This window comes from Sinocyclocheilus anshuiensis, unplaced genomic scaffold, assembly GCF_001515605.1.
Source record: "Sinocyclocheilus anshuiensis isolate Anshui unplaced genomic scaffold, SAMN03320099.WGS_v1.1 scaffold615, whole genome shotgun sequence".
Classification (NCBI taxonomy): domain Eukaryota; kingdom Metazoa; phylum Chordata; class Actinopteri; order Cypriniformes; family Cyprinidae; genus Sinocyclocheilus; species Sinocyclocheilus anshuiensis.
The window spans coordinates 2,075,820-2,092,015 of NW_015552647.1; the positions used below are offsets into that span (position 1 = coordinate 2,075,820).

The window sequence follows — 16,196 nt, forward strand, 5'->3', positions numbered from 1 at the left end:
GGGTATATTTGTAGCAATAGCCAAAAATACATTGTATGGGTCAAAATGATTGATTTTTATTTTTTGCACCCTCAGATTCCATATATTCAAATAGTTGTATCTCGGCCAAATATTGTCCTATCATAATAAACCATACATCAATGGAAAGCTTATTTATTCAGCTTTGAGATGGTGTATAAATCTCAATTTCAAAAAATTGACTTATGACTGGTTTTGTGGTCCAGGGTCACATATAGGACCCTATGAAAACCATTTTATTTTTACCCAAATCCTGTTTTAATTTTTTTTATAAATTCCATTTTTATTCCATGAAATTTTTCTGTGTCTAATTTTTTTTTCCAGTTTGAATTTTTCTGTACTCCTTTTTAATGGTTAAATTTTATCAAAAAAAAAAAAGAAATCATGGAACTTATACAGTTTAACAGCAATTTATTATTATTATTATTATTAAGTTTAACAAAAATACATATTTAGGGCCCTATGCAATCTATTTTATTATAATTATTATTATTATTTTCTCAATTTCTGTGTTTTCCATTAGAATGTTTCTGGATTCCATTTGAATGGTTTTATCAAAAACATATCTAATTAATTAAACTCATAAAAACAACTTAATTTATTAATTTGTTTAAAATAATAGGGCCCAATAATGTTTAGTTTTTTCAGAAATTATGTGTTGTTTATTTAAATTTTTCTGGTAATCAAATGAAGGCATAAAACATGAATTTATCTTTTAATGAAATGAATATTATACAAACCCTTTCATATTTTTGTCGAAACAAAGTGCTGCACAACAGAGGTTTAATGTTAAAATCATGGAAGAGAAATTGTGTGATTATTTAAAAACGTTTTAATTACGTTTAAATAATAATTGTATTATTATTAGTAGTAGTAGTATTACATTAAGACAAACATTCTTTAGTACAATAATATATTTCTGTCACAATTTCTTCAACTTGAATATAACTTTTATTTTGTTGGGTTACTGTGAAGACCTTTAAGTTTCTGTGTGTACGTGATTAAACAATAGTTTTTTTGTAGTCATATAGTGAGACTGCAGAGGCCGCAAACATAACTCAGGTTTATAGCAATTTATTCTTGACAAACCACGTAAGCCATATTTAAAAAAAAAAAATGTTGGGCTGGAAATGCAATATGTAAAAAAAAATGATAGGATTCTCACCTTCCATTTACTTTTGGCAAAGTTCTTCTTGATCTGAGCGCTGACAGACTCGTGAATGTTCCTGTCGAGAGCCGTGTCTCCAGAAATCCTTCAAAATTAGAGATGAGGGATGAGTTACTAATGCAATTTTGTTGAAAAGAGGAGAAGGATATTATGATCATAGATTAAGTCAAAAAATAACACTTTTTTTTTTAGGTAATCCTACCATGGGTGCTGTAAAGCCTGTTCACATGTGTATCTCAGAGTCGGTTCTTTCTCCATCAAGTGACTGATGAAATCCTTGGCTAGGACGGGATGTGATCGATAATATGTTTGTCAAACAATATTCAAGCATTAAGAAAGCATTAAGAAAATGCCCAGGATTGAGCTCATCAGTAGTTTTGAGAAGGTTTTTCTTCACTATTGGCAGACCAGTCGCATTATATAAGAATGAACTCAGTTTAACATTGTTCCATCACTAATGGTATTTTTATTTTTAAAAACCTGCTGTTGAGCTCAGTTGGTGCAGTCATTTGAATCAAGAGCTTGTCAAAATGATGGTACTGGACTATTATTACATTATCATGACTGAAGATCTACCTGAGTCAGAGATGTCATCCCAGTACGGAGAGTCAAACTCATACTCTGCTCTGAGAATCTGCTCGAACAGCTTGGCGTCATTTTCATCGTAAAATGGAGGATAGCCACATAAGCTGCAAAAGACATAGCTTTGTAATAACAACAAACAGACTGTTAATTATCCCTCTTATTAGTTGGCTAATCATAAACAAACAAATAAATCAATATGAAAGATACAAACTTGAAATTCTGACTTTTTTTTTCTCAGAACTGCATTATATAAACTCGCAATTCTGAGAAAAAAAAAAAATCTGAATTGTGAAATATAAACAAAAAAAAAATGTCAGAATTGCTAGATACAAATGCAATTCTGAGAAAAAAAGTCAGAATTGTGAGTTTACATCTCGCAATTCTGACTTTAGTTCTCAAAACTGCAATTATAAAATGGATGGTTCCGGTCCTTGATTCTGATTGGTTGAGCTGCGTTCAAAGCTGTTGTAAATTACACTACAAACATACACCTTCGTTTACTTCTGTGTGTTGCACGGCAACCACTTTGTTGGAACCACAACTGTTTCTGAGGAACTACATTGTTTGGTGGAAGAATACTGTTTTTATTTATATCATTACACTTTATTTGCTCGGTTTTTTTCTGTGAAACCTGACTACGTATATGGAATATCCATTTTATAAAAGCAATAAGCCCCGTGAAGCTGTGGTTTACAGTGAATTTATAACAGCTAAGGCGTCGTGCCTAACAATGCCCCTTAGTTGTTATAAACTGTAAACCACGGCTTCTTGGGGCTTATTGCTTTAGTTTATATCACGCAATTCTGAATTTATAACTCGCTATTCTGAGTTTATGTCTCACAATCTGACCTCCTTTCTCAGAATTGCTAGCTTTTATCTTGGAATTCTGGCTTGGAGTTTATATCTCACAATTCTGGAAAAAAAAGTCAGAATTTGCATCACGCAATTCTGAGAAAACGGTCTGAATTGCGAGACATAAACTCGCAATTGTGAGAAATAAATCAGAATTGTGAGATAAAAAGTCGCAGTTTCTTTTTTATTCAGTGGCGGAAACAGGCTTCCATAGAATTGACCATACAGAAAAAATTATTAAAATACATTTAATAAATAAATGATTTAAATAAAAAAATTCATTCATATAAAAAATATATATATATTTAAATGCACAAACAACATGTTTTTGATATGACAAATACATAAATAACTAAATACGAAATATTGATTTAGATTGAAATATTGATTTATGCAAATTCATTATACATTTTTTCCTAAATAAATAAATGAGAATTGACCATAAATGCAGTACAAATAATTAAACAGATTCAATACATTAAATCAAACTAAATAAATTCCTATAAAATTGACAATCAATCAATACACACAAACAAAATTGTTGTGATATGACAGATGCAGATCAAGAAATACTCACAGGATATAAGAAATCACTCCTATGGACCAACAGTCTACAGCTTTACTGTATGGTTTTTGTGCCAAGACCTCTGGAGCTGATTGAGAGGGTGGGAGAGACAGAAAAGCTTTCAGTGTTTCTTTTTCTCTGTTTAGTTCCCTTTCCTTTTGAGCTTTGTAGAGAATGAGGGCAGCATCAAAGAGGCACTTTAAAATGCTAGCACTTGACATTGTATGGCATTCCAAATGACTGCGAGCCTCTAAAAACCGACACATTACTGACCCTTGCTAAAGACGGTAAAATAGATTGAAAAAGGCAGGAAAAATAGCCCTCATTCGTACCTACGTATCCAGGTGTCCCACAGGCAGTTGACATCACACTTCCCGAGTCCTCGATCTTAGACAGGCCAAAGTCACTGATCATGATATTGGAGTCCTCTTCCATACTGTAGTACAACAGATTCTCTGGCTGCACAGAAAGAGAGTGAATGAATATCAGCTGAACGTAATTTCCCCCGAATCACATTAAATCAATACCTTGCTACATTTATGGACATCCATTGGTGCACTCTTTTCATATGCATGATAACACTGTGTTATAATCAGACTTGACAACCGTTCCATCACATACCTTCCATGTTAATTTAAGTTTTTCTCAGGACCATCCATGACAAACAGCACACAACAGGACATTTTATTGGTCACTTGGGCTATGTTTGGAATACAATACGACTATAAAACTCTTATTATTTCTATAAAAGTCCAAAAGCAATTTTTTTAATTTTTATTATTTAGCAAGGATGCATTAAATTCATCAAAAGTGGCTGTAAAGATTTTTATAATGTTACAAAAGTTTTCTATTTCAAATAAATCCTGTCCTTTTGAACTTTTATATTCATCAAAGAAACCTGAATTCAAATATGTATCATGATTTCCACAAAAAGTTTCAACACTGATAATAATAAGAAATTACTTCAGCACCAAATCAGCACATTAGAATTTTGTCTAAAAGATAATGTGACACTGGAAACTAGAGTAACAACTAGGGAAATTAAGTTTTTCCATAAATTACATTTTAACATACACTAAAATAGAAAACAGTTATTTTAAATTGTAATAATATTTCATAGTATTAGTGTTTTTACAGTATTTTAGCAAATAAATGCAGTCTTTGTGAGCTGTTTTAAAAATCGTACCCACCCTAAAATTCTGAATGAATTTTTTGAGTGAATATATTGTCATATTTTCTTGCCTTGACTAGCAAGAAACCTATATTAAAAATACGAAATAACTTTTTTATTTAAGAGATGGTAACTGGATTACACATACTTATTAACCTTAATGTTATGAGGTTGTGTGACAGCAATGTGGCATAATACAGTTTAAAACATTCAACATATTTGCACATATTTAACATATATACTGCTTTGGCATACTTTTAGAAAAATTAAAGGTGCAGTATGCAGTACTGTAAGCATTACACTTGTATTCCATTCCAGCCTATTTCTGTCAAGTTTTTTTTTTTTTTTTTTTATTATTAGAAAAAAGATTGCATACTGAATCATTTTCACATTACGCCTGGTTAGAAAGGCAGTGTGTAATTATATGGAAAGAATATGTAAGCATTACCTTCAAGTCTCTGTGCACAATTCCCATATCATGCAGATACTTGACTGCATCTAAAATCTGCCGAATGAGTTTGCTGGCATCTCTTTCTGTGTAGAAGCCTTTTTCCACAATCCTGTCAAAGAGCTCTCCCCCCGATACGCTGTGAAGACCCACACACACAAACTACAATTAGCGCCTCTACTATAATCACACAAGCGTTCAATTGACACTGCAGATTAAACCAACATCAGCCAGTATCTTTTACAATGATTATGGTTGATGTGGTTGCGAGTGCTGAGAAAAACTCACAGCTGCATGACCAAATACAAATGCGACTGACTTTCGAAGATGTCTTCCAGTGAAACAATATTCTCATGTTTTATTCTGAAAAAGAAAAGAAAACAGCAATGATTAGAATCTAAACTGGCAATCAGACTTACTATTTCAGCTGATGGACAGTAAAATGGCTTAAGATCCTTACATTAGGGACCAGAACTTGTAGGATCCAACTTGCACAACCTGCAGATTGATATTTTACATTGTGTATATTGATTTATTTCACTATAAGGCAGTGTTACTTTTGTATTATTTTTATACTGTTATATAAATATTTTATGTTTTCAGTTTTTATTTTAATTTTAGTTTGTCTTTTTCGTTTAGTTTTTAAATAAATCGATATAACTTTAATTTAATTTCAGTTTAACAACTTATTTATTTCAATTAGTTGCCATAGAAACATTTCTAATTGTTATGTTTTTTAAGTTTCAGTTTTTGAATGAATTAATGAATGAACAATTGAACGAATGAATGCATAAATAAATAAATTAATTTATTAATTAATTTATTTTATTTGCCAGGTGTGCACAAATACACAGTGAATTTTTTTCATTTTTTTTTTTTCATTTTTTTTTTTCATCTAATTTCACATTTATTTAAATACTGAAAACTATTTTTTAATAATTTTAGTTTTAGTTTTTTTCTTTTCTTTGGATTTCTATAATCTAATTTCAAATTTATTTCAATACTTAAAACTATTTTTTAATCATTTTAGTTTTTTTTTTATTTTATTTGGATTTTTATCATCTAATTTCAAATTTATTTAAATACTGAAAACTATTTTATAATAATAATAATAATAATAATAATAGTTGTTGTTAACAATAACGACACTGCTGTGAGGAAATGTAATATGCATGTGAAAGTCATTGCATTGCTCTAAAGATCTTTTTATGCTCTATTCATGATGGCTTTCCTTCCTTCTTCCCTATTTTTAATGCGCTTTCTCAGTCACCGGCTATACTCAAATCAGACATTAATAACATTTCGCTCTATCTCTATTTGACTTCCACTCTTTTGGTTTCCTGCCTTCCGTTTGATTACAGTTTTTCACACCAATGGTGGGATTCTCTCTCTCTCTCTCTCTCTCTCTCTTAATTCTATCCCTATTCCTCCTCTTTGGTCCCTTTCTTTCTTTCTCTCTTTCACAATACTGCTGCGGGGAACCTCCATACCATCTCAGCCTCTGTGTGTGCTGTTGCCCTGGCAACAGAGTCACTAAAAATAGGACTATCTCCAGTACTCTTGACATTTCCGGTACACACTTCTACGATTTCTAAAGCTATAGCACATTTTTATGGCACAGATAGCATTCACAAGAGCGTTTCTTCTCTCAAAGAGCAATTTGGCTTTTAAGAGGAAAAGGAAGAGACCTTTCAGCATCTTAACTGACAATTATCCTTAACACTACCTCACAAAGAGAGTCAAGCTCTCGGCAGCATCCGTCCTATATCTGCACACAAATCATGACATGGTTTCGCTTGATCTCAAACAGTGCTGTTATCTGTTATTGGCCTTGTAATCAAAGAGTTCAGTCCCAAATACTATGGTAAAGGTGTGCTGCAGACGACAGGTTTCCTCTGTTTGGCTTTCTCCATATATGATAAATACATGCTATCCTGAATAAAAAAAATTAACAGCTTAAACCAGCCAAAGGCCAAGTTGGACCTCAGCTGGTTTAAATGGTTGATCTGCCAGCTGTCCATCTTGACTATCAAGCTAGATTTTTATGCTGTAAATCATTAGATAGCCAGTTCTGACCTGTGTAGCACAGCAATCTCATTCTCAATGCTGTTCTCCTTTCCCTCCAACGCTTTCTTAGGGATGCATTTAATGGCCACGAGTCGCTGGGTCTTCTTCTCCTCAGCCAGGAACACCTCAGAGAACGCACCTCTGGAGGACAGGAAAGATGGAGTTAGTGCTATTAGATATTTAACTTGCCCCAGTGGACCTCTAGGTTATTGTTATGAAAGCAGACATAAACCAATATATTGGCCAGAGCTGCATTTCCCAAAAGTAAGTGCACCCACGGTCTCTACGATCTAATTAGTTGATCGATATTTCAAGATTATTAACATCAGTCAGTAAGCATAATCAAATTTGATTATTTAAAAATATATATATTTTCGATCATGGTAATTGTAAATATTAACGATACTGATTACATTTAAATGTTTTAAAGAATTGTAAATATTTATTGTAAATAGTACATGATAAAAACTGCAATTGCAATTATTATGTGTGTTAAGTTTGCCACCAATATTTGATATAAATCTGGGGTTTGCCAGAAATATTTATATACAGTTAAGAATAACAACCATAAAATAACATATAGGCTACCTTTCAAAGGTTTGGAGGTTTTTTTTTATGTTTTTGAAAGAAGTCTCTTATGCTCATTAAGGCTTCATTTATTATTATTCAAAAATGTATTAAAAACTGTAATACTGTGAAATAAATATATTAATATAATATATTTTAAAATGTAATTTATTCCTACGATGCAAAGCTGAATTTTCAGCATCACCTTCAGAAATCATGCTGAAACATTTCTTTTAATAAAGTTTATAATGAATATAAAGCTTAATAAACTGCATTTATTGAAAAATAAATCTTTCGTAACTCTATGAATGTTGTTACTGTCACTTTTGATCAGTTTAATGCATCCTTGCTGAATAAAAGTATTAATTTCTTTTAAAAAAACTCAGTAGGTCTAGTGTATCTCTGAACAGCTTAAAAGTTAATGCACATAAGTATTTCTACATTACTAATGGATTGATAGTAAAAGCACTGATGCATTTTTACCCTTCAGCGGTAATTCAACTCTGATTGTGTTGTGTAACACAACACAAAAGGGACGTAAACAGCACTGACGCCTTTTCCAGAGTATTTTTCTTTTTTGTGTGTGTTGTTTGTGCAACAGAAATATTGTGAGAGGCTGATATTTTATCAGGCCAGACTCTTCAGGTGGGAAAGATGAAACAGTACGTCTGCATCCTGCAGAGGGACACAGGTAGTGCCAGAAAAGGACAAACAGCACAAGCTGTTTAATCATCCAAGGAATGTTTCCATGTGTTTAGGCATCTATGTGTGTGTTTGTCCTATTTCGAGCATCTTTTCAGGCTTTTACAGGTTTGTAGACAAAACACATTCATTCTCATTCTCTTCTTTAAACACAAAGCCTGTGTGTTAAAACAAGCACTGTCATGTATAATCTAGCTGTCCCGAACACACACTCCCTTAACTGCCTTCTTAATCACAGAGGGAGCAATTAAACATACAATTTGCCACTAAGGAAAAGAGAAATAAACAAGCCAGAGAATAAATGACAGTAGAGGAAATTTCTTTTCCTCACTTCCAAGACTAAATTTTATATAGTGGTAAAATCCTAATTATGATTTCAAACATTTCATTCTTATTTTAGATGTCTCAAACAATTCAAAAATAGCATCTCCTAAACATAAATACAGATACTCAGCTAACAAAAACACACTCTTAAAAATAAAGGTGCTTCACGATGCCATAGAATAACTTTTTTGTCTAAATGGTTCCATAAAGAACCTTTAACATCTGAAAAAATCTTTCTGTTTCACAAAAGGTTCTTATAGGGAAAGAAGGTTCTTCAGATTATAAGAAGGTAAGAAAGAGATGGTTCTTTAAATAAAATATTTTTTTGTAAATAAAACTCTTTCAAGGCATGTGTAAAACATATAATGAAGAAAAACAAGTGAATTTGAGAATAACAGGAAATTTGGGCTCAGTCATTATGTGTCATGTGTACAATTTGCTGAAATCACAGAAGGCACAGTTTTTTTCTTGCATGCGTGCCTGTCTGTTTCCATGAGGATGATTTCAATTAAAAGGACCTTATAATATGTTGTTGTTGAGATCTCCAATGACCTGGAAGCCATGCTATAGTGAGTCATGATCACAGCAGGGTTGTTTAGTGAGAGAGAGCAGCTCATACAGCACTGCAGCTGTCAACAAACTTTCTACTGGACTCGTATCACAGACTTCTCAGACTGCCTTAAGTGGAAAGGGGGAGGTGTGGGGGGCAAAAAGGAGGTCGGGAAGAAAGAATGAAGGAAAGAAAGAGCGAGTGAGAGGAAATGAAGAGAGCGGTAGCTGTGCTGTTGCCGTGAGACATGGTGTAATTAAGGCCTCCCGTGGCTTCCTGTGGGTAAAGGAGGAGGAAGAGAGGAGAGAGAATGGAAATTAGGAAATGATATACAAGACAGCCGATGTGGGTGTTTGGGTCTGTAAATAAGAAAATTGTGTCGCAGAGACATATAGCTGATGGAATGCCTTACATATGTTACAAGGCCAATCGTTTTCCAACAGCAGCTCTGTGCACTAAAATAGATTAAATCATGCTCATGGTGTAAAGTGTTTCTCTAGTGAGGGGTTCAGAATCATTGAGATATTATAGTTTACATGTCAACAAAAAGTGAAAACAACATCAACAACATGAAAGGAAAAATTACAAACATTCATATTCAAATTAGTTTTATACACTAATGCTTATATTACATTACACTGTTTATGTCGCATGTTTAAATGTGGTACAACAGTGTTGAGAGACTCTTACTGGTCATTTGAAAGCATTATTAGATTAGCTAAAAATATTCCAATTTTACCTAATATTTAAATATGCATGAGGAGGAACAATAAATTATGGGAAATTTGTCTGAATGTGTGGGCCCAGTCATTATGTGTCAATTTTCTGATATCATAAAACATAAACATATTTTTGGTGTTGCATACTGTTAATTCATTGCTTCAATAACTATAAAAATATAAGTAATTTAAGTCTAATTTATTTAATAAGAGCTTAAGATTCTGTCTCTGAATTGTCTCTCTCTATTCTCTCTCTCTCTACACACACACATATACACAAAAACACACACAAATATATTATTTTTTAGTATGTTTAAATCAAATTTTTACAATGTCTAGTAGAGTTATTCAAGTAATACTGACGCTGCATTTCATTTAACCACTGTACCTGACCTGGAAAATAATCTGTGAAGCAATAATCCAGTCATTCAAAGATTTAGTGCCGGAACACTAGACATCTCTCATTATGATTTAACTCCAGGAACAACTCAACTTTTTATCTATCATGCCTTTTGTCTGCCACAATAATTGATCAGGTTAATTTACATTACATTCAAATTATTAAATACATTTTTGTTCTCAGCAAATAATGATAAAATTTATTGATTTCCCTTGTAAAAAAGGCATTTAAAAACTCACTCTGATTCACACAGACTCACTCTAACAAGCTGTGATTAATAATTGAACAAAAATGCAGCATGAGTGGCTCTGTTTTCTTTTTTATGGATGTCTTTTAAAAGAGTAGGTTGTTTGGGGAGCTTTTTCTGTAATTTTAGATTCCCTTAGAAAGCCGTATAGATTTGGCTGTTACTACTGACTGAAAAAAAAAAAACCTCAGACATCATTCCGACCTGACAAAACTTGCTAAATAAAACTGGCCTTCTGGTAAACTAAGTGTAGTCTTTCAAAACACCTTTCTCATTTTGTTTAGGAAGATTGGCTGTTTAAATCAACAAAGAGACCTTTGAAAAAAAACAGCTCTGAATTCTCATTCATCCTACTTCTGTGACACTCACATAAACAAACTTTCATCAAAAAAACTTATCCTGTCACCATAGCAACCAGTTTCCTTTGACCTCTTCTGCCCACTTTGTAAATACGATGAACACTATAAATGACTAAACCAAAAACAAAACAGCAAAGTCAAAGTGATGTTTGAATTCTGTAAGCTTTGAAAAAGCACAAATATAAACAGTCCATTTTGTTTCCCAAATATCACTGTTTTCAGACAGCAACACTGAAAAAACACTGAGAAAAAGTCACAAATTTAAAATACTAACCTCTTGTCTCACAAAAACAGACCTTCTTCTTACAGAAACAAGATAAGCAAACTGTTATTTGTATATATTAGTTAGCGCAATGACTTAAGCACTTACTCATAACATATCAAAACAAAGTCTCCAAAGTACCACCTGTTCTTAATTATGTTAACAGCCATGTACATTTGTATAAACTGTATAAATTACAATATGGAAAACAACCAGAATAGATCATACTTACAGTTGCAATTAACTGTTTTGCAATTAACAACTCATATATCTTTTTATAGCTACTCCAAAACACACATGTACCACTTACTCAAACATTAGTCTCTCGATATATGTAGCAAATCCTGCATAGTCTGCTAAAATTAAAAACTCTCTAGTGTCCAATTGTAAACCATTTTTCATGTTTTATTTTAATCAAAATCCAGGTCTGCAGCTAAGCCAGAGCAGATACAATTTCCCCAGAATAAATCAATTGACTCCACTCAAAGAATTCACGGATAAACCAATTCCATAATCTACTTTAGAAAAGAGGCTTTCTGTCAACATATACAGTTAAATCCTCTGAACAACGCCTTACTGGCAAACTAGTCAAAACCGCATGACACTGTGAAAACAAAGACCATTCCATTTTCTGTCTATAGTTGCATTAATGCGAGATTAATTATACAGTGTGTGGTCTAAGAGTACAGAATGACAGAAATCTTTTGAGCCATCTTTCTAAAGAGAAAAATTGAAATCGCATCATATGACCCCTTTAATACAACTATAGTTATAGAGTCCAGAGTGTTCACTGATCATCTGATGGATGTGACAAACAAGACTGAGTGGCTGACTTGGATAAAAGTGTCTGCCAAATGTTTATATATAAATGTCATGTACAGTAACATTATGCAAATTCCGAAAGTCAAATTGCGAATGTTTGCAAGGTACAACGGGATTCATTTATGAAACGAATTGTGTAAAACCATTCTACCATAAATTGTCGCATTCAATTCAATGCAACAATTTATGTAACACTGTGTCTATACTAGAAGTGACGGACGTCACATTGCTTAAGGCGGTCAGCACTGGAAGTGTCGAAGCTGCAAGTCACCTTAAAGGGACAGATCACACAAAAATGAAAATTCTGTCATCATTTACTAAACTTCACGTGAGTCCAAACCTGAATTTCTTTCTTCTGTTGAACACAAAAGAAGATAGAGAAAAAAGATCTATCTATCTATCTATCTATCTATCTATCTATCTATCTATCTATCTATCTATCTATCATTTATGGCGCTTAATATTTTTGTGGAAATTGCAAAACATTTTTTCAGGATTCTTTGATGAATAGAAAATTCTAATGAAAACCATTTATTTGAAAATTAAATCTTCTAACATTATAGCCTACATGTCTTCTTTAAAGTGACTTTTGATCAGTTGAATGTCGAATTAAGTATTAATTTCTTTCAAGGAAAAAATCTCACTGACCCCAAACCTTTGAACAGTACAGTGTATGTATAATATTTGCAATTAATTGAAATCAATCCAGGATATTTGTAAATAAAGTAAAATGTGTACTCATGTTAAAAGGGAAATTAAAGTGGCTGGAAAAAACTGTTACAAAAATAGAAAAGTGGGATCTGTCAACTAAAGGTGCATTGCAATTTGCCGCAAGGTATCCACCTCTAAACAAAACTGCACTTGGCCAATTTATATATCATTAAAATGGTCTCCTTCTGTTGAGGTAGACATTTCTTTGCCAGAATAAGCTGCAAAGTGGTCCAAACTTTATGTTGAAGGTATAAAGGGCTGAGGTTTTAGGGTCAAGACTGACAATTGCTCCACAGTGATGCTAAGAATGTATCTCTGGTGAGTGTGTAGCATGCACGGCTCCAAAGAAGGGGATTTAACATGAGGCTGGCCATGTGAACTCAAGCTGAAGTAAGCATGCCCAAATGATTATGTTATGCCATCTGAAATAGCAGTCATTCTGGCCGCAGGAGGGGAGAGACACTCATAACAACCCCCTGAAGAACATTATATGCTTGTGTATGAGTCTGTGTGTGCGTGTCTGAAGGTTTCATCACAGCTCTACGCTAGTGACTTTCCCCTCAGCAGTGCCTTGGAGGTTGGTGATGTGCTTCCCACCCAGCATTCGCCGTCCTGCTTCTCACGTGCTTCGTGAAAGATCTTGCATGCGTGTCGCTAAGATTCAGCATGGCAGATCGGTCTGTCCATCTGTTTATCCCTCTCTCTGGCTCCCGTCCGCAGCCACATCGGCCAAGATGCGCCGAACGTGACAGTAAAATGTACACACTCTGCCCACGCACTATAAATATATCTGCAAACATAAAAGGGCTAGTGCACTTAGGGTCGACGAATGCTCTCTTGTCCTCTACTACGACTGGCTTCATGAATAATAGAAGCAGGTCTACACGACTTAAAAACAGAAATGTTGTTGTTGCTTTTGTAGGAAAGCATCTGGGAATAATATAAATGCGAATGTAAATTTAACTAATTCCCAATATTGACAGATAATGAAAGCCCTGCTGCGTGCCACACTGAGGTGTCATTAATCACACCCGGCGAAGTGAGAAAAAAAAGCAACTGCTCCAACAGAAAATGGATGAGATCTGTTTCTGATGCCACTCGGTGCCAATATACTCTGAATATTGTTTTCATAATGCCAACATGACATATTGTTATTCTCAACTGACTAAAACAAATGAAGGGGATCTACAGAAGAAGATTAGGAATAAGAATACTTGTTGATACAGTGGTTGCAAGTGTGATTCAACAGTCGGATGGTAGAATGATTTCCATACAGAACTAAAACACTGTGAAGACCTGATTTTCCATCATGAGCTTTGTGTGGTTTAAATGTCCTTTTCGTAGTGTATGAAATCACTCAAACCAAGATTATTATCGTTGTTAATTGAAATAAATCTAAAATAAAATATATTAGAGCATAAAAAGCACAAAAATGACTAAAACAGAAACTGAAATAAAAATAAATTAAACCTAAATAGTAATGAAAGCACAGAACAAAATGACTAAAAATTTAACTAAAATTCAAATGAAAACTGAAAATATAAACATAAAAGCTAATTCAAAATATTAATAAAACTATAATAGTATAAAAATAATACTAAAATAACACTTGTTTCTGGCCACTTTCATTGTAAAACAAGCAATGAATTTATCAAACACTCACGTCCCCAAGACCTCCTTGAAATCGTAATTTTCCTTGATGTCAGTTGTCTTCTTTTTCCATCCATTTTCATCATCTCCTAAAGGCATTGTATAGTTGATTTCCACTCAGGAACTTCAAAAAAAAAAACAGAAGTAGAGATCAATGAATAAATCAATGAAAGTCAATTCAATAGAAAATTAGACATAGAAACAGAAAAGAGAAAACAATGTTGCAAAAAAACTTTATCGCTCTTGGTGTGAACGGGGCTTAACTATAAAGATAATGATATAGTTCTTAAAATCGTTCTCAGTATTAAAGAATAGCAGAGTCCACACCACAACTATAACGATAAAGGCACAGAGAAACGATATCTTTGGAATCACTTTCAGACCGATTTTTTCCAGCTGATGAACGATAAAAATATTGACAGCCAATCAGATTCAATCTTGCTGTCACGAGCTTGAGAATTTAAAGCAGCAGACGAGCGTGCGCTTAGAAACAGACGATATATCGTTCGCTGGTGTGGACGCTAATCTCTTTATCTTTATAGTTATCGTTCTTGGTGTGAACGGGCCTTTATTCATTGTAATCTTTGTCATCTTTAAAGACATTTAAAATAGATAAGCACTGGTCATATAAGTTTGACTGTTGTAATTCTGGAACTTATACAAATTTTTTTTTCAAAGGTCACACCTTCTTTCACTGACCATTTGTTGACAAAGAACAAAAAATATCGGCTCAGTTATACCCTGTTCGTAGAAACCAAATCAAAGGTGGCAAAATAACAAACAAGATTCAGCAATCCATTAAACTTGTACATACAGTATATACATCAAATATATCATGCATATATCATAACTTTTATCCTGTCAACATTCAGTTAAAGTACAAGTTAGATTTTTCAGATCTGTGCAACAAAGTACAAAAAGTACGTTTATTGTATTATTTTTTGATCTGGTACCAAAGCAATGCAATGGTGTTTTAACATGTATATAGTAATTCCATGCTATACCATGGAATATTAATATGACAATCATTCAAATCCATGCTATACCATCAGTACCTTAGTACTACCACATTACTTTTACCAAAGGAATACACACACGACGAAACAAGGGAAAAATCAGCTATGAACAGTTGTTCCACAGATAAATTGTAAACATGCACAAAACCCCTTACCAATATCTGAAAGTGTTCCGCATCTCGAGTCATTGAACAAGCAATGCGCTATGCCAGTGGATGCATAGCCTATTGTTCGTGTATCAGTGTGTGTGTGTGTGTGTGTGTGTGTGTGTGTGTATTCAGACACTGCGCATAGATGCGCATGCAGGAGTCTGTTGCTACCTGCACTAATAATCTTCTAAGAACAGACAACGAAGCATTAACATGAATTGACTGGAAACAGATAAAATGTTTGTTTTAAATCGACGTTATCTTACACAGAATCCTAATATGCAACATGGACTTGTGTATTAACCACATCATGCATGAAACCTTGCAGTGGCATTGCAGAAGATTCTGATACTATATTAAATCAGTTCATACACTTTTACAGCTGACTTCGAGGAAAACTTCAAATAAATGTGATACCTGATCGTCTGCTCCTACGGACGGATGATCCTCTTCTGCCTCTTTATCTATCCGCAATTCTCTTTTGATGCAATAGTTGCGGGATCTACCCTGACGTCAAGTAGCGACTGGAGGAGGCGTCTTTCATTTGACAATATATTGATACAGTCCGGATACTATGATACTATTCCCAAGAGCCATTCGCAAAACCCTATAGATTTATAAGCTATTAAGGTTTGTAAGTAGACGAGTTTTGAAAACGCCTGCTGGACCACAATGACAGGACATTAAAAAATGACAGTCAATACATTAAATAAATAAATAAATATCCCCTCAAAATAATTTAAAACACGTACATTTGTGTCACCTTTTTGTACATTTAAAATTTTGTCTGATGTTTTTATATATATATATATATATATATATATATATATATAATTTATTTATG

The 16,196-nt window shown here is 33.4% G+C and overlaps 1 protein-coding gene across 2 annotated transcripts in view; it reads right to left on the bottom strand.

Annotated features, from left to right (window-relative positions):
- Nucleotides 1-15,834, bottom strand: part of LOC107667041 (calcium/calmodulin-dependent protein kinase type 1-like) — an 18,415-nt gene extending 2,581 nt beyond the window's left edge. The window contains exons 1-10 of one of the 2 annotated variants that reach the window (XM_016458620.1): nt 15,765-15,834; nt 14,201-14,311; nt 6,884-7,015; nt 5,096-5,170; nt 4,808-4,946; nt 3,521-3,647; nt 3,201-3,276; nt 1,763-1,875; nt 1,389-1,467; nt 1,184-1,271 (exon numbers count right to left, since the gene is read on the bottom strand). In XM_016458620.1, coding sequence (XP_016314106.1) covers nt 1,184-1,271; nt 1,389-1,467; nt 1,763-1,875; nt 3,201-3,276; nt 3,521-3,647; nt 4,808-4,946; nt 5,096-5,170; nt 6,884-7,015; nt 14,201-14,286 — 915 coding nt within the window. In that variant the 5' untranslated portion in view covers nt 14,287-14,311; nt 15,765-15,834. Of the gene's footprint in view, nt 1-1,183; nt 1,272-1,388; nt 1,468-1,762; nt 1,876-3,200; nt 3,277-3,520; nt 3,648-4,807; nt 4,947-5,095; nt 5,171-6,883; nt 7,016-14,200; nt 14,312-15,346; nt 15,443-15,764 lie in introns of those variants that run through there. The other variant, XM_016458621.1, reaches the window with a different exon arrangement.
- Nucleotides 15,835-16,196: the final 362 nt, after the last annotated feature.